We start from the raw sequence: 21825 nt of genomic DNA on the forward strand, positions 1-21825 counted from the left end.
GATCAGAAGGAGCTTAAATTTCAGGGAGTATTCACTTCGTGCAATACCTTTTCTGTCTCTTTGTTGGGATCACTAAACTGACACAGAAGTACTCACTTCTGCGCTGCGTTACCTCTCCATGAAATGGCAGCAGGAGGAGGGGAGAGGGGAGAGCCTGAACCTCCACTCTTGGCAGCAATAATTTGCTAGATCAGCTTGGCTGTCTCACAAAAAACTCACCCCGAGGTGCCTAAGGTGTGTCTGTGATTTTGGGGAGAACAGGACGAAAAGAACAAGCAGTTAAGATGGAGGCAAAAGGAAGCAACTGTACTGGGATTGGTGAGGTCAGGGGTCCAGTCCAGAAGGTCAGGGTAAGGTATTTGTGACAGACAACACGTAAGAAAACTCAGCGTCAGGAAACAAAGTGTGTTAATAAGGATGAGGATAAGAAAAAGGGAGGAGAGAAGAAAAGTCAGAGACTTTGCAGATGAAACTTCTCTACCGTGAATATGGGCTGATCTTGGTTCACAGTATTTTATTTTTTCATTGACTGAAAAGCAGAACTATGCATCGGTGATGTCTGTGGGTTTTGTAAAAGCAATTACATGTATGCGCAGCAAATATGTGCTTTCCCTGAAGTGACTTATTGTTTTTTTCCTTCTGCCTTAAGCGCTTAGCAGTAAACCGCCAAGCATTTGTCCTTCCTAGTCAGCCCCCCTCGCTCCCGCTCCCTTACTTAAGAATGAAACACAGTATCTTGAACAGCCAGCACGTGAAGAGGCTAATCATTGGCTCGCATTGCAGCCGGCAGGGCAGGCCCGCCTCTTTGGCTTGTGCTGACAAGCTGTTTATGTTTGTGCAGGGCCACCCTTTAACTCAGCCGCCCGATGGCCATAATGGGACCAACTGTCTGAACGCTGCAGGGAGCTAAATCTTCTGGTCAGAGGCACAGTGAATTTCAACCTCTGATACTCCTGAATGGACTCTATGAAACACTAGTAAGTAGTCGTCTGTGTCATTATGGCTTTTCGCATAAGGTTAAGAATAGATGTTTTAGCTAGGCAGGTAGATATTATCATTCACAGCGGCAGCTATTAAAATATTTTCCTCTGTTTGAAGTAAAAGAGCAGCTACTTTGTATGCAATGTCATGTCTACAAGGACTAAACTATTTCAAACTCAAATGAAACCTCCTGAGAGGCAAGAGGAAAGAAGTTAATAGGGACACAACCCATTTAAACTTGCCACAGTATTTTTTTTTATAGGACTTTAATTAATCTGCATCTAGTTCTCCTCTTTAGCTGCATTTCCAGTATTTGATCGTCCAGTGGTGTTTTGAAGTGTAGCAGTTTTTGCAAGGTCATAAATAGTGTTGTTCAGAAAAGTGTGAAAGGGCTAGATATGGGACATTATAAAATTAATGCTGCTTACAATGCTGATAGGTGTTGTTGTATTCTAAGATATATTCCTAGTAGTAGAAAAAGCAAACTCATAATCAGAGATTTCAGTAGTCTTTCCTGGTTGCTGTTAGGAAATGATCACAGTTCCATGGAGCAAAGACTAGGGATGGAATGAGCTTGACTTTTTGTGTCTTTAATGTGTCCTTTCTGGTGTTCAGGATTTTAAATGCTTGGTAATGTAAGGTAAAGAAAAGCATTCTTTATCTTAATAGTGCATTGCAAGTATTGATGGACATTTCAGACTTTCTCTTTCACCCTTGTCACCTGCAAAGTAAATCTTACTGTCCCTGTCAGAGCTAGAGACCAAGCAGATTCTCAGAACCAGCCTGCCCCTGAAGTTTTGGCAAGTTTGTGTCCAGATTTCATTTGGTAGCTGGAGTTCATCTCCGTTTCTTCATTTTATAAATGAAGCAAATAACGATACAATGGATTAAGTGACTTCCCCAAGACCACAGAGCAAAGTAAGTAACAGCACTCAACAGTCTAGTGCTCAGGTCACTGGACTACATTATCTCTTTTTCTTCCTTTCATTTATTTTACAAAATCCTTTTGGACAATGCTACTAATAATTTCTAGGGATGTCTGTGTGCACCTCACAGGGTTTGGATTGGCTGAGAGAAATACTTCATGTTTTGGCTGCTTATCCAAACATACAAAACTGGGTGGGAAGTCTCAAGCAGACCAGACTGCAGCAATATTTTTCGTGCTTCCTTCTTTTGGCCTGGCTGGAAATGTACTGTATGGTACCATGACAGCACTTCAGTATTGCTAGGATGGCCCTTTCACCAGAGTACTTCTGCTTCAGCTCCCTTCTGAACCAGAAGTGCCAGGATCTCCAGAAAAGTCAGCTGAGGCTTTGAGTTGAAGATACCTGGAAATAAACAAGAAGACTATCACTGTAAAAAGCATATTCACAATGCCTCTTTTTAAAGTCACAGGAATGACTTTAATTCATCAGTGAAGTTTCATTCAGATCTTTGTTAGCCTTGAGTCATGTGAAAAAATGAAAGAAATTCCCAAGATGTGGATGATGCCGTGGTCTTTCCAGGTTGCCTAGCTTGCCCTCGTCTCTCCCATGCTGCTTGTGTTTTGAGGCTGTGCACAGCTTCCGCAGACAGCCCTGATTCAGTCTGGAGACCTTTGGCTCAACTCTCCTTCTGATCTATAATGCTTTTGAGGACTGCTCAGTTCAGTGAGTCTTGAATTGCAGAGGGCCAGTCAAGCAATATTATCTGTGTGAAATAGTGGCTAAGAGACATTTAGACAGGAACCTTCAAGTAAAGCTGGCCAAATTATGGGCAGCCATTTCACTTAGTACCTTTTAACTAGATTGGACTTGATGCTCAGCTTTAGGACTCAGCCTCTTCTAAAGCAATATGGTGCATGCATGGTAGTGTGTGAACTAAAGCTAATTATAGCAATAAGCTGCTTCTGTGCCAGGCAATGAACACGAGCCAGAGGTTTTCATTCACTCTAAGTAGCAGATAGATACTAAGCCTTGAATAGTAAAGATGAAAATGGAATTGTTTTTTGTCTATAGATAAGAAACCAGGACTTCAGTACTTAAGTAACAATAAGAGCAATGAGACATACACATCAGGCAGAAGTGCACATCTAGCAGTTTTTGCTCTCACACTACACAGTTAGGAATAATCAATATGCTCACCACATTGGCTCTCTCTCTACTAAAGAAAGAATCCCCTTGTGCATCACGAGCTCAGCATAACATGGCTTGCTCTGTAAGCGTATATTGTGCCTGTTTGGTTTACATCAGGATAAACAGGCAGCAGATTAAAATTGATTTGTCTTCCTTCCAGACAGATAATTTTCAAGATGTATTCATGAAGGTTGCTAAAACAGGGCACTGAATCAACATCCTTCATTGAAAAAAACACACACACCCCCAACTACTGTATACTACATATGCTATAATTTTACTTTGTGATTCTGAGGCGATGGGCAGTTTGTGAAAACAAAGTGATTTACTAATACTCATTAACTGAGCTTTCAGATAGCCTGGGAAGCAGATAAGCATATGATTCTCAATCTACAAAATAGGGAAATGAAGTCGGCAAGAGAGCTGGGAATAGAACTAAGATCTCCTTCCCAGGGCTGTGTTTTTACTGCAAGTCATTTTCTTCCTCTGGCTCTGTAGGTGTACTCTATGCTGACTGTGGGATCCCCTGCCAACATTTTCCTGTGTTTGAATCTTTAGTTTGTAAGCACATTTGCAATGTAGCTGCACTCACTCAATATTTCAGCAATTCAAATTCAGTAATTCAGCAGTTACTGGAGGGTATTAATTTGAGATTGACTGGAACCCTGACCTCTTACCACTACTTATGGCTCAGACTACATGACCTGTAAAGCTGAGTCTGATCTACTAGATTTCCCCTTCTTTGCCCTTGACATGTCAGACCAGCTCCCAGTCCAGAGACGTCTCTTGGGAAAGGACAGCTCTCTAGATTAATAAGAGGTGATTTTAATTTGCTTTAAGTTTTGAGTTACTGGAGTTGTAATTTATGACACTATGAGTATTCAAACATTTAGTGAAAAGAAGAGGCTTTAAGAGTGCTTTTCGTCTCAGGGCTTCAGCTCATTAGCAGGTGCTGTGCTGATGAGCCCTCTATGATTGACCTTTATCAGATAAGAGATAGCTGTGGGTGAAATACCACATCTGTCCAGATCTGATCAACTGTTTGGGTCTGACCAGAAAACTGAATTAACAGGTAACACAGTTACCTGTTTGCAAACAGTTACCTCAGTTTGCAGACAACCCATCCTCAGCCTCCCTGGACAGTTTGTCCTTTCTCTTAAATCTGAACTCTCTGACTAATACCCTCCATTCACCCACACCTGTTAAAGTTTTTAAAATCTTTCATTATATTTTCTTTTTTCAGGTCCGTTTTCCAAACTAGCAGAATAATGTGTCTTAGGTCCTTTTCTGGGTAAGGGATGTTGTTGCCAGTCAAGCAGAACGTGTTGCTGGGTTCCAAAAAATGAAAACCATACTAAGCATGCAGCCTTTTTGATTAAAAAAATGCAGTAGGGGTATAGTACTCAGATCTCACTTGTACATCAAGAGCAGGGGTTCTCCTCTACTGTCTGCATTTTGTTTTGGTGGTATTACTCAGAGCAACCACTGCACTTGGGTAAAAAGTGATTGCAAGGCAGGCTATAGAGGCAAAATTCACCCCAAAGGAACAGAAGAAATTTCTTAACCAGGAATTTGTTACAAGTCCAGTTGTGTAGGATGGCTTGCCTGAGATAAAATGGAAAACACAGCTTAAGAAAGAAAGCAAAGGTGACCATTTTCTACCTTCCTTGGCTGTGGCAGAGAGTGAATTGCAGTGGCTAAAAGCCATCGGGTCTCTGCTGGCCTAAATCTGTATTTACCAGAATGTACTGGTTGCTTCAACTTCTCTCCATTCTGTCCTACATGCCTGGCCTTGCAGCTGGCCAGGAAGGCTGAAAGAAGCAGGCAACAGCAGCATACTGACACTTACCTGGCTGTGCTCCAGCCCTATGCTGAGATGTTCCCTTGACCCCTCTAGGCAACTCCTAATCTGTCTTCTTACTGGAATCACTGCCTTACAGAACTGGGCTGTCTACATTGCTGCTTTGAGTGTGTGTGAAAGGCACAGTCCTGTGAACCACCTCCTTTCAGGGTACTTACAGAAATGGTAAAAAATTAATTGCAGCCTCCAGGTGGCCCACCCAGATTCCTCTCTCTAGTTCACCTCTCCCAGGCCCAGAAAGCAAATTGTGTCCCAGTATGTGCTCAAATATGCAGGAAATATTAGAGATGCCACTGCTCCTTCATCCATAAAGGAGCTTTTAAATATTTCCATTTCCTTCCTTTTTGCCTGTGTAGCTGGGCCAAGGGTCTAAGAAAAGCAGCAGTTTAAGCTCCTAGCATAAAATATCCCTAATTGAGTGGGCAGCTTGCTGTGTTCTGTCCTGGTTGCTGCTGTCTAAAAAAATTATCATGGATGTCGTCAGGCTTTCCCTCTTATCACTGCTGGATCCCAGCACGCAGAGCTGAGAAGCATAGTACACTCTAAGCTTCAAGGCTTGCACCACAGTTTTCCTCATGAAATCAAATCATGCTGGGGCTCGCTTCCTTCCTGACCTCCTCCTTACACAGCTTCTTCAGATGTCACTTTACCTTACATTCCCTAAGGTATAGTATAATATCCTAATATACCCTAACAGTCAGATGTTATTGTCTATTACAGTAATATCCCGGCATGAAATTCTGCAGGTCTTACTCTGGCAGAACTCCTGCTAAAGGCAATAGGAGGACTGGTTACTTAAGGGCTGAAACAGGACTGTGAGAATTACAATCTTTTCTGGTATATGTGGTTTTCAGTTCTGCTTCTGATTGAGATGCTTAACTTTAGAGTGGTGTCTTTAGCCTTCTTTTCAATGAGTTTTTGATGGTGTAATAGCAAGTGGATGTTTATTTGATGTAGTTAATGTTAACTCCAGCACTGCAGTGGCTGAACTTTCAGCATCTTTCAGTTTTCAGACATAGCATTCATGAGACCCACTGCCTAAATCAGTCTTGATTCTCCTCATTTTCCCCATTGTTTTCTCCTGATATTCACTCTTCTGTGTCACTTTGAAATCTGTGCTTGATTCTCATGTACATTTTGGGACCCAGAACTATATCAAAACATTCCTTGGTTCCCTGTTTCCAAGGAAAATATCACCCTGTCCCTTTCAAATACACAGTTGGAAGTATGTGAGCCAGGACTACAGTGGCTCTGACAACAAAAAAGAGGATACAGGAATGGGAAGAGATGATCACATGTAGGAAGATGTAGGAAGAGTAGGAGCAGCATTCTTGTATGTTTTCGACTCTCTAAATTAGGGTATCCTCAGCAAAGGTTCCTTCTAGTCCCACCTGCCCCAAAGGCCTGCACAACCTTGACCCCCTCACCTATTTACTTTGGCTTTTAGTGCCTCCTAGCCCTCAGCCTCACCCAGAGCCCTCTTCTCCAGCTCATGCCAGCGCAGAGTCTTGTTTCTCACTCCTTACAGCCCGTGCCCCCAGGCCCTCCAACCTCAGCCTCTCCATCTTTTTGTCCCTGTCTCCTCCTACCCTAGAGCTATCTTTTTTCCCAGACCTCTTATATCTCATCCTTCTGAACCTCTCTGCTCCATCACTTTTAAGAAACTTGTTCTGCTTGCCTCAGCCCTTAAAAAGCTTCCCTGGAGCCATTCACTCCCTGCCATATTCTCCTCCCACTCTCAGTCCTCTCCCACTACCGTCCAGTGTTTGCAATATGAGAAACAGGGAGCTATTTATTTTTCTCCAGAGTCTCAGGTTCTTCAGTGCAAAGGTCTCAACATACCTTCTTTTTACTCTTTCTCCTTGTACTTGAAGGCTGAAAAGTAAGACGGGCTCAGGGTAAACCAGGCATATACCAGCCCTTTGTATGCTGTAAGAATGGATAGCTCCAGGCAAGGTCAGAGAAAGACCAAGTCAGGAAACATATAAGCGTGGTATATTTCTTTTTTAGAAAATGTAGCCCTTTCTGTTCCTCTTGACAAACAAACTGTCCAGTGTGCAACACATATCTTGTGAACCAACTTCAGCCCCACAGCTGCTTGTGAACTGTTTGCTGTGATTCTTCATGTGCTCATATCCTTGTGTTATTGGTCACATGGTAACACGTCTGATTCTTGGATGAACAATGTTTTCAAACAAGAAGAGAAATTTGGACACATTACTTTTGGTTCAGAACTTTTTGTGAATGCAGCTATATGAAAATGTATTGTGTCAATGTTTCCTGACTACTTGCCTTTGAAAGAAAGCTAGTTACATGAATGCAAGTTTGTGAAAAGCAGTAATACTGAGAAGTCACAACTTTTACAGGAGCCTAGGTTGGTGGTTAACTTCTGAGGGTAGCAAACTAGGCCTCAGGGCAGTACAGAGCAGAATCATGAGCCTGGCACAAACTGAGTATATGCTGGTATTTAAGGGTCATGATTGTCACAGAAGTGGGACTTCCAGCTTGAAGTGAGATTGCAGTCAAAAGCAATGTGGGGCTTATTTGCTGTGTCGTGGTATATTTTCATGAGCAGCCTGGCTGAGCAAATAGCTCACGGTCGTCTTTCTTCCCTTGCTCCCTTCCATTTTTGCTTCCCAAAGCCCCACCTGTGTCAGCTTGCAGCACTCACTGGACCCCTGTGAGCTGATTCACCTCACTCACCCAGCACAAAATTGTTCCATTTGTCATGGGTTAATTTTCAGTCAGCAGATGGACTGTATCCATTCACTAGGAGTCTGACAAGCACCTCAGACAGTGCAAGGTAAGAAATGGAAGCATGCAGTCAGGGGTGGGAAGGAAAATAGGGACCTTCGGAAACAGCCTGACATTTGTCTCTTGAAATTATTTTCTTCTAATATTTGATCTTCTCTGATGAGCACCACTGGCACAAATGTGTTTTATGCTGTTTGCTTGCTTGTTTGTAAACTTAAAGAAGACGAAGAAGTATCCAGCCATTAACTCCTGCACTGTGGACTTCAGGGTGGGGAAAAAAGGACTCATCACTCCAGCTCACTTAGTAAGCAAAAGGTCTCTGTGTCACCAAAGCTCTCCAAATCAGATAATGTGCCCCAAGCAAGCCTAGGTCTCTGAAATCACAGGTATTAGTGAGAGTTGATAGTAAAAAAGTGATTTAGTGCTATGCTTATTCTCTTTTTTTCTGGGGATAGCTGGGGCTACTGCAGGCTGTGGTAGAAATTTCAGCAGCCTTGTGGCTTCTCCATCAAGGTTATACTGTATTCATTTCTGTCTGAGCTGTGTATTTGCTTTCTGTGGAAAAGAAGTGATACATTATAATGCAAAAATACCAAAAGCACTGAAACACCCCGGTCCTCTTCTAATTGTTAGAGCAGGCTGTAGAGGAGCATCATAGCAGATTAGCTCTTCAGACTGTCATCTGAAGATTACATACCTTTCTGGAGGCCTTAGCCAAACTTGTGTCTCTGGGTGCCAAGATGGAGTACTGGTGTGAAATACACAGTACGAGAAGCCAGATTAAATAAATAGAAGATCAGTATCTGAACACAGATCCAAGATATTCCATGGAATGGCAATAAGGAAAACTTCACCAAGATATTGAAGAGAAAGAGCTTTAAAATGCTGGCAGTAAAATGATTTATAGTATCACAACTAATGCTTCCTTAAAAAATGGGTTACTGTCAGTGCCAAAATCTGCATTATTATATTTAATCAACAGAAAGTGAACTGAAACTTCACCTTGAGCTCCTCCAAGGGTAGGTTTGTCTTGGTTTATCACACTTGTGGTATTTAAGTTTGTACAAAGCCTGCCAGCTTGTTTGCATCAGAAGATTCATCTAGGACTTCAACTATGACCGACTTAAAATCTGCATAAACATATTTAAAATTGTACACCAGGTAGACTCAACTGTTACAAATGAAACATAAATACATAGTTGGGATGCATCCCTGGCTTGCTAATCTGCCATCCTGAGCTTCAATTGTTCTGGCATTTTCATGGGTTCAAATTAAATGGCAAGGTGTATCCTACACCAAACCCAAACCTTTCACTGTCACTTTCTCAGTATGTCAACTGCAGAAGAACAGGATGGAAAATAAAGTATTTTCATCTATACCTTTGCAGTTCAGCTAGTTGAAAATGATTGTCCTAGACTAAATGGGAGCAGAATCCAACCTGAGAGAGAGACGTATTTTGTCACGTACTGTGTATCACAACCTGTCCACCACTGACTGAGAGGAGCATTTTTTTTCTTGCTTTAAGGAATCTACAATGCAGCTCAAAAAGACCCCTTTCAAGAAGCTACATACGAAGTTGCATATAACCAGTATAATCAAGTTCTGAGCTTCATCCTTCTCTTAGCTGTTGTCCTATCAGGTCTTGGTGAAAAAATCAGGGTCGCTTTCTGCATACATGGAAAATAATGCAGTTGTTCAGTAACTGGCATTTAAAAACATGGTAGATGGAAGCTGCCATTTTTCTGAAAGGGAAAGTTGTTCCTAGCAGATTGTTTTTCCTATCTGATCATTCCCTGTTGCAGTCTGTCCTATATGAAGCCCTCTACAGTAAGTTTTCTTTCATTGGCAACCTGATGAATATCTTCCATCTCAGTTTCTCCAGAAAACTAACATCCTTAAAAAGATAAGACCAGGCCTGCAGAAGAAAAAGGTACCTGTGCTAGATGGGAATTGTGGTGCTTGGCGGCCCCAAAGTTCAAGGAGCCAGAGTGTGAGAAACTGGGCAGCAAATGATGCTGTGGCAATATTGAAGAAACAGTCGTGTGCAGCAGCTGGGGGGGGCGCACAAAACCAGCCTGACCAGAGGCAGGAGGAATCTATGCACTGTAGGATGCTGGTGCCCCATGTGGGTGATAGCAAGAAGGAAATGAAGAACAGGAAAGAAGGGTGCAACAGATGTAGAATAAGGATGATCCCCAAAGCCTGTAAAATGAAAGGTCATTTAAAATCAGTTACTATTTCTGAGTCCTGAATTTTAGTGAGGATTTTTTACACAGCAGTTATTTGTGAAAGCTGCCTTTGGTGTAAATGGACTGCAGAGTTCTTTTGAGAGACCAGATATATTGAAGAGAACCCAAGGGATCAGGGTAAATTATTGCCTTTGCTCCTCAGGGGAAAAAAAACGTTCAATCAGCACCAGCATCACAAAGTGAAAGTGGTTATTTTCACTTACTCTCCACTTTAACACAACATGTCAGCAAAATATTAATTCTTATTCTAAAGATAACAGTCATTCAGCTTGTCCTGTGCTGTGAGAGCACAGTTAAGAAGAGAGCCTGCATTCGGCAGCATTGTCCAGAAAGCTGCACAGGGGCTACTCTGATGTACCTCATGAAACAATTTTTGGCACCAAATCTGGAACTCTGCTCCACCAGGATCAAGTTTGTTGATTTATGAAAAAATCAGTCCTGATAAAAACAAGATGTAGTTAATTCAACCCATTTATCTAGTAGGTGGGGGAGGAATAACTCAACAAACTGTGTTTACTTTTTAATGCTCCTGCTCCAAAACCAAAAATCTTTGTTTCAGCTGATGTCTGTGCATTTCAAGTGTTTTGCTGTTTATTCCCTTGTGTGGGGGAACAGAACAGAAAAAAGGAAAAATGCAAGAATGGAAGCCAAACACATACAACTATGATAGCATTAAAGGTCCCTTCTATATTGCAGGCCGGGTGATGGCTTGGTAGTGCCTTTAAGAAAGGTAGTTCCACGAGCAGTAGGACACATGAAATCTGTTTTTATCTATATCTTGCTTGCGTGGGCTGCTCTGGTGTCTAAGAATATGATTGAGCTCATGTGTAGCCTTGCACGTTGGATCATTAAATTGGATTTCACTCATCTAGAGGGCTGCCTGTTTTCACAAAAGCTGTAGGAATATAATGCCTTTGAGATCTGTAGCCTTCTACCAGATTTGACTGAAAATACTCAATGGTTTATACAACTGTTGGAAGGCATCTTGACAACACAATTGCACAAGCTAATTTCCTTAGGAAGCCAGGCAAAAATACAGGCATAGGGAATGAGTTAATAATTTTCCCCTTTACTTCTCCTAATTAGAGATTCCTGATTTGATTTTTTTTTTTAATTCAACTGCTTTTGACAAGAAAAATCCAGTCATGTCGATCCTGGATCCAGGTACAGGATGAGTAGGCAATTAGCAAAATCATAATCTTGCAAAGATGAAAAATTGAGCAAAAGACAAGGCTCAGGATTTTTAGGCAGACTGCTTACAGTGGTGTTTTTATTTTGTTAATGATTCACTGTACTGATTCACCAGTGCTGTAGTGAAAGCTGTCTCATTTAAAGCTTCTTGCTGTTCAAATAGGATAAGATTATTCTCAATGGAAAGGCTTAGAGTTCTCCTGAAAGTCCTCTGGTAAAACCAAGAAAGACTAAATAAAACTCAATATAGAAGAGGCAGATAACAACTCTGGTTTCAAGCAAAACTTCTTTATCCACCATAAACAAGAGAAAATTTTGTTTCATAATTTTTTATTGAGGAAACAATGTTTGAAGTACTGACTCAGAAACCTTGAGCTATCTAGAAAATGTAGGTGACCCCTATAGCTTGCGGTGCCTGAGTTTTTGAGCTGAAAATAGGGAGTGAAAGTGATTTTTGAGCTTCAAGCCGTGAACTGTGTTCTTTTCAAAGTTTTGTTTGTGACCCTTTTGGTAAAATGCTCAGTCTGGTAATTAATGGCTGCTAGGAAAACCCCAGAGGCTCTTCATCAAGCAACTGTCCACTGACTTCTCTGAGAGTTGCCTTACTAGGAACCAAAAAACCCCCCAACAGCTTTTCTTCCCACCTGCAAGCATTTAGAGGATCTAAGTGGATCGGCATTCCCTTCCCTGTTTATGAAAAGCAGGCTGTTTTAAATGACTTGCAACTGTTGAATGATTTCAAGCAATGTCCTGGATGTTCTCCCCCCCCCCCCCCTTTTGGAGAGGCTGTTTGTGTTGTGGGGGCTGGAGGATTTGTTTTCTTCCGCAGGGGCACAGGCAGGCTGCCCCCTCCGAGCAGTGTGCGGTGCTGGCTGCCAGGGGGCTGCCGGGGGCGCAGTCAGTGATCTGCACGCGGGAGACCAGCCCAGCGCTGGCCATGGGGCTGGCTGTTTATTTTCAAAGCTTTTGTACCTCAGGTTACGTGTAGTGCTGGTGCCTGGGGAGTTCTGCTAAAACTGGACTGCCTGTATTCCCTGATTTACCTGTAATTTGCAGCTTATGAAAACCAGATGACTCCGTGCTCTGTAAGTTAGCATAGGATGGGAGCTTCTGACATAAGAGCAGCTTTTGCAGAAAACACTGAGTTAAGAAGATTCGGGCTCAAGCTAGATTGCTTCTTCCCTTCCCCCCTTTTGTCTATTTTTACTGCATCATTGGTATGTGTCCAAGGAAAGTCGGCCATATCACTCGGAAATACAAGGGGATAAAGTTTTGACTTTTGGATCTCTGCGGGCTGAGAGACTCCGGAGTAGATGAACTGGGAGAGAGAGAATTAAAAAGAGAGATTTCTTTAGGTGAAATTTTTGGCTGTTTGCCCTGCCATCAGCAGGGTAAAATCAGGAAGAAGCGGCAGCAGTGCTTTCCCGTTGTCTTTCGAAATAATGTAAGTTACCCGTTCACATTCGGCTCTGTCCTTGTGCTTTTTCTGCTCCCACGGATTTTCTGAGAGCAGTGGCTTTATACTTAGGGAACGCTGGCCAGGAATTCTGCTGTGTGAATGAGAGCGTGGAGCGGTTTGTGTTTATTTCTCTTCTGTAAGTCAGGGTGGTAGCAAGGGAGTCTGGGCAGTTTGACACCATCTCTGCTGTTGAAACCTTTAAGCCTTTTCAGCATTTGTGCAGAAATGTGTTTGTAGTTGGCAAAAGACAATAGCAAATGTTTTGATTGAACTATGTGTGTCAAGCTTGCTGTAAGCAAGCGTTTCAAAGGGAGATTGTGTGATGCTGCATAAACAGGACAGGATGTGACAAGGGAAAACAAACGTTTCCTGCTGTTTAATATTTAAAAGAAGTAATTGAAGCAAAGCCAAGCAATTTCCCTAGGAAACAAATGCAGTGATGTTTATTCAAAGCAAAACAACGACTCTGTAAATCAGAGAGGACAATGTCAAGGTATAATTAGGAGAGTGTTTTATTTTTTCCAGGTGTTAAGTTTTTTGAAGCTGGCAGCTAATGTTGCCATATTCAGTTCTTCTGCTGTGTATGGACTCGAGCCATTACCTGATGCTCTGGGTAGGTTGCTTAGGTTGGTTGATTTCCCCCTTTTTACGTTATTCTACTGTTTTCAAAATGCATTCTAGGCAGACTGTCAGGAAAGTGGATAGGTTTAAGTAAGAACAAGGGAACATATGAGTATTATAGATGTTAATGATAACGTACCAGATAATATACCAAGAATAAGACAATAATCACCTTGAAGTCAAATATTCAGCAGGCCAAAACACTTGCACATATGCCCATCTGTATGGGGCCAAATAAGAAAATAGTGGTGAAAATACAGTGAGTGAATAAGTATTCATTAAATAAGGATGCTGCACAGGAGAAGTTGCCTTCTCTTCCAGCATTATATTCTTTGTCTTTGAGGACCATGGATTTATTACCAGGGCAACACTTCTGTGACCAACTATTGTGATTTAATCATCAGGAGTTTTTCTTAAAGTTCCACATTGCTGCTTGTGAGAGAATTGAAAGTAAATTGACCAATGATACTAAGGAGAGCTTCTAGAGATGGGAATATTTGGAATAAGCTTGGGAATATAAACTGTAGGGCTTGAAAAGCGTATTAAAAGGTTTGATTTTTTTTTAAAAATCTTCATAAACTTGTTTATTTTAAAGCCAGTCCCATGAATTTCTGGAAGATGGACTCATGATATCTAAAGCCTGGAGCAGTTATAGAGAGAAGGTACCAGGAAGCTACTGTTAACTTGGAGCTGCAACATCTTGCTAGAAAACAACTAAGCAGAAAGAGGAGGTTAGTCTCTGTTTCCAGAGAGTTTTGGGGAGGGAGTCGTTCTACTGGGTATTGACGAAATGAAACAAGGCTTCTCTACTTTGGCCCTGGTCCCAGACTGCTTAGGATAAACCAAAGGTTTCCTCAAAGCCCTCAGCAAAGCATTTGACTAGCTTGATTTGTGAAGAAACCCCCCTTTCTCTGATCTGGCCCTGCAGCACCCACAGTTTGGCTATAGATAACACAGCTTGAGGTTTTCCTCATTGCGGGTTCATTTCAGTCCTTGAGATTCTTCCTTTTTCATGAGAAATGGCTTTAATACACCTTGACTTTTCCTGGGGAGGAGGCTAAACAGAACCTCTTTTTTCTCTGTTGCTCCAAGGAGTATCACTAACTCTGGTTCTGTCATAAAATCCACTTGATGCTCCCATCTGGTCCTCAAGCAACCTATCTTAGATTTGATTATAGGGTTTCTTTTCAGAGAAACAAGTTAAAATCACCGAAACATTTATTTTAGCCAACTGGGGAAAATCTGATTTTTCTGTGTAATTTTTTAAAGGGAGACAGCAAATGTATCATGCCAGATACAAAATAAAAATGAGAAGTATATATTTGTTTAATGCCTTCTTTTGTCTTGAATGTTGGTCTTCTTATTTACTATATACTGGCTAGATGAATTCAGTGAGATCCTGCTTTGAGGCCAGTTGTAAGACAAGCAGTATCCAGCGAAGGCCTGACTGGTACCTGAAAGAGTGCTATCTGAATTCTGCTATGTCCAGCAGTACGTACTCTGTTTGGAAAATTAGATCTTACGTGGACAAAGATAGCTATGCTGCTGGAGGCTTTCCCCAGCCCATGCTAGTATTCTTGCTCTGACAATCCCATTTTTAGCTTGAAGGTCAGGTTGTTTACTGGAAAATCCCAGATAATCTGTGCTTGAAGTCATCTTGAAAATGTGCTAGGCCTGTCTTCATCTAATAATGGCATTTCATAAATTCATAACAAAACTAGGATTTGGACAGCTTGTATAAACACAGTGAGGATCCTGATTCCTTTGAGGAAAATTGAGGAGTTAAATGAACTGAAAAGATTTGGGTGTTTGAATTTAGAGAACAAAGTGTTGTGCATTACTATACTGAAGCTGAAATTTAATCATCTGCATAAAATAATAAACATACACAGTTTTGCAGAAACATGCAATATTGTGTCTAGACACATGGACTATTTATACAAAAACAAAGGCATGGTGTATGGTAAACGTAAGCCAGTTTTGTCTCATGAAAATTAAAGGTGCCTGAGGATACAGGTGTAGCTAATTTGAACTTCTTGTATATGTACAGCAGCAAACATAACTATTTCTCAAAATAATAAATTCAGACTATAAAGACTCATCCTTAATATAATTATATTTTAGATGGGAATAACTCTTCAGATTTAAATAGTTGTTTTAAGGACAGCATTCTGCATTATAAAAAGCCATTAATTCTAAATAATCTACAAATGGGCTAAAAACTAAAGACAGTATTTTTCATCTTTTTTTGTCCTGTTTTGTGGACCCCTAAAAATTTTCCCCTGGAAATTCCCCCATCCATATTTTGCAGTGTAACTTATATGAACTTGGTTTTTTAGTCACCTTTCAGGGACCACCCTGAAGAAGTCCAATGACTGCCAGTTTGAAATCCACTATCGCAGATCCTATGTGTCCTAGTTGTTCTATGACACCTTCAGCCAAATTAGATATGCTATTTCCAGAGACTGCAAACTGTGGTTATGTTATTAATAATGTTTGTGTTTTTTTTTTTTTTTTTTTAATAAAAGGAGGCTAGCCATGTGGAAACATGGTGACATAAGCTGTTTTTTTTTTTTTTTTTAAAAAAGACTCTGAAATGAAATCGGTATTTATTGAAAGTAATAAAGCTGGAAAGGAAATAATCATTATTTGGAGGTTTCTGTAATACTGGAGGGAAAGGAACAGGGCTTAGCATTCATATAAATTGACTTCACTTCTCTATGCCTCTATTTTTGATAGGTTATTTTTTGTTTTTAAGACACATTGCTTCTTTGGTTAGAATTGGGCCTGCCCTTGTATTTGTTATGTGACATGAATGGAGAGGAGGCAGTGCCTTGGTGTGCTTTAAGGTTTGTGTTGACATGTGCCTGTAACAGTAGGAGCTGCTTGGTTGCAAACACTTAGCAAATGTGATTTGGAAGAATTCCTGCATTGTGAGAAATTGTGCAAGCTTTCTTTCCCTCCCTCTTTACTTTTGAGCAACTGAGATAAAAGTCTACCTCCAACTGAACAGAACTTGGGTTGACCTGTTGACCTTAGGAGAGCCGAAAATGGCATTTCATATCTAGCTTTCTGAATTATTTTATTTCTATAAAGACAAGGTGTTATTTCTGTGATTTTAATAACTAAATATTTACTGATTAAATTGTAACATAGAAGTTGAAATGGTTTTGTCTACTGTTTTCTATCATAAACTCTGTAGACGTTTTCTATCACAGAATCTCATGTACTGGCACTGCATGTCATTCCTTCTAATAATTGTTTTTTATTTGGCTATATTTGAATTTGCCATTACTTATTTTAAAAGGTGAATTTAACTGGAAGTTAATAATTTGTTTGGTTTGATCAGTGGAATAGCAGTTTATAACTGGAATAGCATAAAGTAAAATAAATGATGTAACTTGTCATTCTTATGTACTGTGTGTGGAGAGCCAAGGATCCAGTCATCTGGGAAGTTGACTGGCAATGAGGCAGCCTTCCCACTCGCCAGCTGGCCTTTAGGGCGATAACTCAAAAGCAAATCCCACTCAAAAGGCAGAATTGTAATAACGTAATACTACTTCCTGAGGAAGTGAACAGGTAGTGGGGTAAATAGGTAGATGTAGGCTGGCTCCAGCCAGCTTGCTATTAGTGGCAGTAGGGTTAAAAAAGGCTCAGCTAAATTAAGAGAGAGACTAATCATAGACATGTGAAAAATGTTACCAGCATGTATTCTGGCACATCTTATGTTACATGGTGATCCAGTTAACACAAGCATCAAAATTATCCTGCATAGCCAGACTGCTACAGTGGTTTGCAAACAAACTACTGCCCATCTTGTTATGACACTTCACTCTTAGTTATTAAATCTAGGCTATAATAACTTTAAGAATGTACCCTGCCACTAGGAGAAGACAAATGACTTATAAATGTACTGGAAGCACATATACCCTGAAAGTTCCCCTTAAAGAATCAGACAACTCTGCTTGCTGTGCTCAGTGCTTGTGCTCATGTGTAAAGGTATTTTTCATTCACTCTCACTTTAAAACCTTCTGAATATTTTCAGTCTTGGACATATTTTAAGAGCAACTATTTAGGTAGATGCTGATCTTCTGTTGTTATGGCAGGGTGGATACTATCTGCAAGAGAAGCAGAAAGATTGAAGTAGATGCAATTACTTTTGGTCAGTTTTTAAATGCATGAGATGAATGTTCAGCAATCTGCCTGCTTCTAATTCAGTATGGATTTATTTGTCTTAGTGTTATTAGTCTGCCTAAAGATGTGTATGATCAGTTTATTTCTGGGTGACTTTCTCATTTTTGTCATGTAAAGCTATTCATTCTCTGGTACCATAAGCTGCTACTCTTGCTTATTTTTTTTTCCTCTCCATTCTAGAAAGGTAGAATGAGAATCTCCTATTTTTCTGTTGTTTTTACTGGTGCTGAATGCTAGCTAATGGGCTTGAGGCTGTCCCTTAACTGAACTTTTGCAACTGAACAGTTTCAAAACTGTCATGTGTGGAGTGACAGCTTAAAAGATTTAGTGTAAGTTTTTAATCTTTGCAAAGATTTATACTGTGCCTGATTCCTTCTATGTCAAATTTTAATAGAACTGGGTTAACTGAGAGCTTGAAGGTGTGTGGTACCCGCCAGTGTGTTTTGTGAAGTGCTCAATAGTTTATTTAGCAAGAGCAATGGCTCTGGGCTAGATTGTTCTGAGCTATTTAGCTGTGACTAGTATGAAAATAGAAACATGAAAAGATTCTCCTGCACCTTACGCGTAACAAAAAACACTACAAAGTGGTAATGAAATTTTTAGCAAAAGCATTTGACGCAGTTACTTAGAGAATCAAAATGAAAGATTTCACTTATAAGATTTTGCTGAGCTTGAAAATGCTCTTGAAAAGATCCTAACAATTTTGTTTTTGTGTGCCTCTAAATGCATCCATCTCTATTGTGGTCCTTGGAAAGACTTAGTATGTACAGCATATTTAGCCCCTGGCATATTTGGCCCATGATCTATGTTTTTAGAGAATTTTGCATGCTCTGTGGGAAACGCTACTCCCAAAAGAGCAGATGCCACTAGATTCAGTGATGTCAGATGTCTTCAAGGCCACACTGGCTCTTGAGAACAGTTATATGTTGTTAATGCTCTAAGTCAGGCTGCTTACATGTCCCTCAGGAACTAAAATGACCTCCAGGAATGAAAACTCAGGACTGGGGAACAAGCCTTTTATAGTGTACTATAAACTGCTGAAGAGGAAAAACTGCCTCAGTTTAAGTGTGTATTTGCACGACACTCTGCACTCTTTTTTTTTTGTCTTCTAGTGAGATAACACTAACCATGAAACACCCTGCTACAACTTTCGCTCGTGTAATCCCTGTCTCAGAGGAAGTGATAATGGAAAACTTGCAGGGCTTAACTCCCACATGATAAGCCTCTGCATTTTTGTTGTTGTTTTGAATGTAGTTTTAATTTGCTATTTAGAACCCAAATAATTGCACTGTACTGGGGTTGGGAAATCTAGGGCCCCAAATTCAGGTAGAGCCACAACTTAATTTAATACCACCTGAGTTTTTTTTTTTTTTTTTCTGTGTGTTACTCTGAGACAATACCATGGCATGGGTTAGTGTGTGGTCTTCCAAATGTGCTTGTAAGACCTGTTGGACCCTCAGCAAAGAATAAGTTCTTCTCCCTAGAGGTCCTTAATGTAACACCTAATTCCCAGTCTGCTCTGTTATAGTCATGGGAACAACTGACCTTTCGGCATCTCAGCTCAGAAAGCACTTTATAATAAAGAGCTGAAATTAAGTGCTGCACTATGAAGAATTCATCCTGTTTATCAAATATGCAGTGGTAAACTTTTTGTCTTGCAGTTAGGCATCTGAAATAGCTGGAGCTAAATTTTCATCATGAAATATAAACATATTCTAAGATACTTCATCACTCATTAAAGATGAATAATTTTCCATTCATTCACAAATGCAGTCCTTTACTTAGTCTCCCAGTGGGCATAAGTGTGGTCCTTTATTACACAGGAAACATAAGTCAATGTTTAACAGGACTGTCTTATTTCTGAAGAACAGTGCCATATGTTTTGTGTAGGCAGAAGACCCCCTCTTCACTCATCTTCTTCACTCTAATTAATTTTTTTTCCTACTCCCTCCTACAAAAAATAGACAGAAAAAATGACTAGACTGGTGTGAGCAGAAATGTTTGTATATAATAAGGTGAATTTGCAAAAGTAAGTGAGCATTTCCGTGAATAATTTACTGTGCTTGCAAAGTCCAAAATTTTTGTTTGTCTTATCAGAAGTTGACTCATTGCACTGTACTGAAGACAAATAAGCAAAAGAATGGGAAGGCTTCTCCCCATTTTTAACTTTTGAAGAATTTTTACCTGAGCTCCTGAATGGTGGCCTTCACCCTCTGAACAACCGTCGTTGTTTCCCCTCTGGGACGAGCTCCGCAGAAGGCAAGCTCTGAAGGTGTGCACCCTCTGAAGGGGCCTCTCTTGGGGAAGTGGGCAACTTTTAAACTTTTAAATGGGGACAGCCATGACTTCACCAAGCTCTGTAGCATTGTGTTTAGAATAGTACTGAGCACCTCTGCAGAGACAGCATGGTGGATGTTACTCTTAAGGAAATATCACTAGAGATCTTATTTTTAGGGATACGGTAAATTTGAAAAGGCAGGAGGAAGTGGGGAGAACTGGTAGGTTAGTACTGTGTTCACTATGAAAGGCTTCTCTGCCTGGGGTGATGCCCAGTCTTTCATCACTGTGTCTTGCTCATATGGCTTATAAATGGGTGCATGCACTAAAGGCAGTCTGTGGCTCTAAGTAGCATTCTTTACGCAGCAGTGGCATATTAAGGCAGCTGTATGACGGATTCATTTCACCTGATATGCCCAAATTGCAGGACTCTGCAAAGCAATCAAAACAGCCCTATGGCACCACACCATTATTATTCATTAACTATGCCAAAAGGGAGTGGCTACTAAGGCAGCTCCTGTGATGTCTACACTCAGTATTTTAAAGGTTTGACTGAATCAAATCAAAAGTAAATTTAGCCCAGCCTTCTGATTTTGCTGGTGGCTCATAGTGGTTGCCTAGAGAAGAATATAAGAATAGATCAGATGTATAATGATACTTTCCATAATACTCTTTGATCTTCAGTAATTTATCCTTCCAGGTCTGCTTCTGGTAGAGATGGTGTCTTTATATTTAAAAATCTTTAATCAATTTATCCTCCATGAATTTGCCATTCTCTCCTGGGATGCCTGTAAAATGATAACATCTGTATCATCCTAGGGCAATGAGTTTCACAGCTCAAAGGATGAAGTAGTATCAAGCACGTTGCTGGTAGCCTTAAAAGAGGTTTCTTGTCTATGGCCAATAAAAAGGGAGAGTAAAAAGCAATAGATACAAATTGTAAATAAAGAATAAATTGTGATTAAAATTTAACAAGGAGGGCAACATGTTCCACCTACCAAAATATAGTAATTACAGTTTCATCAGTGTTCTAAAAACATTTAAGTTACTTGAAATGTATCATAACAGCCCCTCATTGTGATATTTGTGTTATGCAAAATGTTCAGCACCTGAAATAGTGTGGAGTATGTACTTTCTATCTGTAACTGGTTTTCCACTAGAATTTCTCAATTACTTTTAACACTAATGCATACAGCTGGTTACTTTACATACATGTCTAACATACATGTCATTTTGGTGATACTATGTCTAACCTGTATCAAGAACAACACAGTACATCTTGTCACAGTCATCAGAATGACTGCTCCTAAACTCATCAGGCAGCCCCTATGTTTGCACGTAGAGTTTGCAAAGAGAAGAGGATGCTAAGATCTGTTCCTCTTACCTGACTGCAAAAGATTCTGGCTGGATATGCTACTGTCTTGCACCTCTTCCTGTACAAAAATACCCCCTCATCCAAGCTATCAGCTTGCTATGAAAACTTATTTCATAGCACAGAAAAGTACTTAGTGTCACAGATGCAGTTAAATGGCAATTGGGGCCTGGGGCCTTAAGGTATGGGCTATCTGTGCTTTCATAGGATCTGTGTTCTGTATAGCTAGTGCCTATCACAGTGGGATTCTGGTACCTGAAGGACATTTCTAGGTGCTATCACAATACAAATGATCATATGGATGATTTAGGACAGTATTCCTCTTAGCTGTCCTGAAAGTGTTTTTTCCAAATGCCTTTTTTATTTAACACTACAGCTGCATTCATTTGGTTACTTTTATCCAGACTGTCTCCTAAATTGCCTATGTATTTACAAAGGTACTGGCTTTCCTGCAAAGTAAAATGGATGTATTTTGATATAAAAACACATGTACTGTGTATCCCAATTCACCTTGAGAGAATCTTAAAAAATTTGTCATATGGGTGAATACTACTTTCCTGATTTTTTCATCAGGGATTATTTCATAAGTTGTGATGTCAGTTCAAAAGATTGACATTCATGCAGGCAGATATGCATGAGGGTCTTCTGAGAATGTGATTTTTGTGGAAGTCTGACGTATGTCCGTGTCAGGCACTGGCTTACGAGCAGCCTGACAGTGCCCCTGTAAGGGCCTTGGGCGTCCAGCCTGGCCC

The 21825-nt window shown here is 40.4% G+C and overlaps 1 protein-coding gene across 5 annotated transcripts in view; it reads left to right on the top strand.

Annotated features, from left to right (window-relative positions):
* The first annotated feature begins 854 nt into the window (after window positions 1-854).
* The window catches only part of TRIM2 (tripartite motif containing 2), a 76000-nt gene continuing 55029 nt past the window's right edge, over window positions 855-21825 (top strand). For 2 of the 5 annotated variants that reach the window (XM_013951813.2, XM_067297828.1), the window contains exon 1: window positions 855-977. Coding sequence is in view for 1 of the 5 variants with exons in the window: in XM_013951817.2 (XP_013807271.1) it covers window positions 12593-12594 (2 nt within the window). In the remaining 4 variants the exon portion in view is untranslated. Of the gene's footprint in view, window positions 978-12542; window positions 12595-13825; window positions 13962-21825 lie in introns of those variants that run through there. The other 3 variants (XM_067297827.1, XM_013951817.2, XM_013951816.2) reach the window with 3 other exon arrangements.

This window comes from Apteryx mantelli, chromosome 5 (assembly GCF_036417845.1).
Source record: "Apteryx mantelli isolate bAptMan1 chromosome 5, bAptMan1.hap1, whole genome shotgun sequence".
NCBI lineage: Eukaryota > Metazoa > Chordata > Aves > Apterygiformes > Apterygidae > Apteryx > Apteryx mantelli.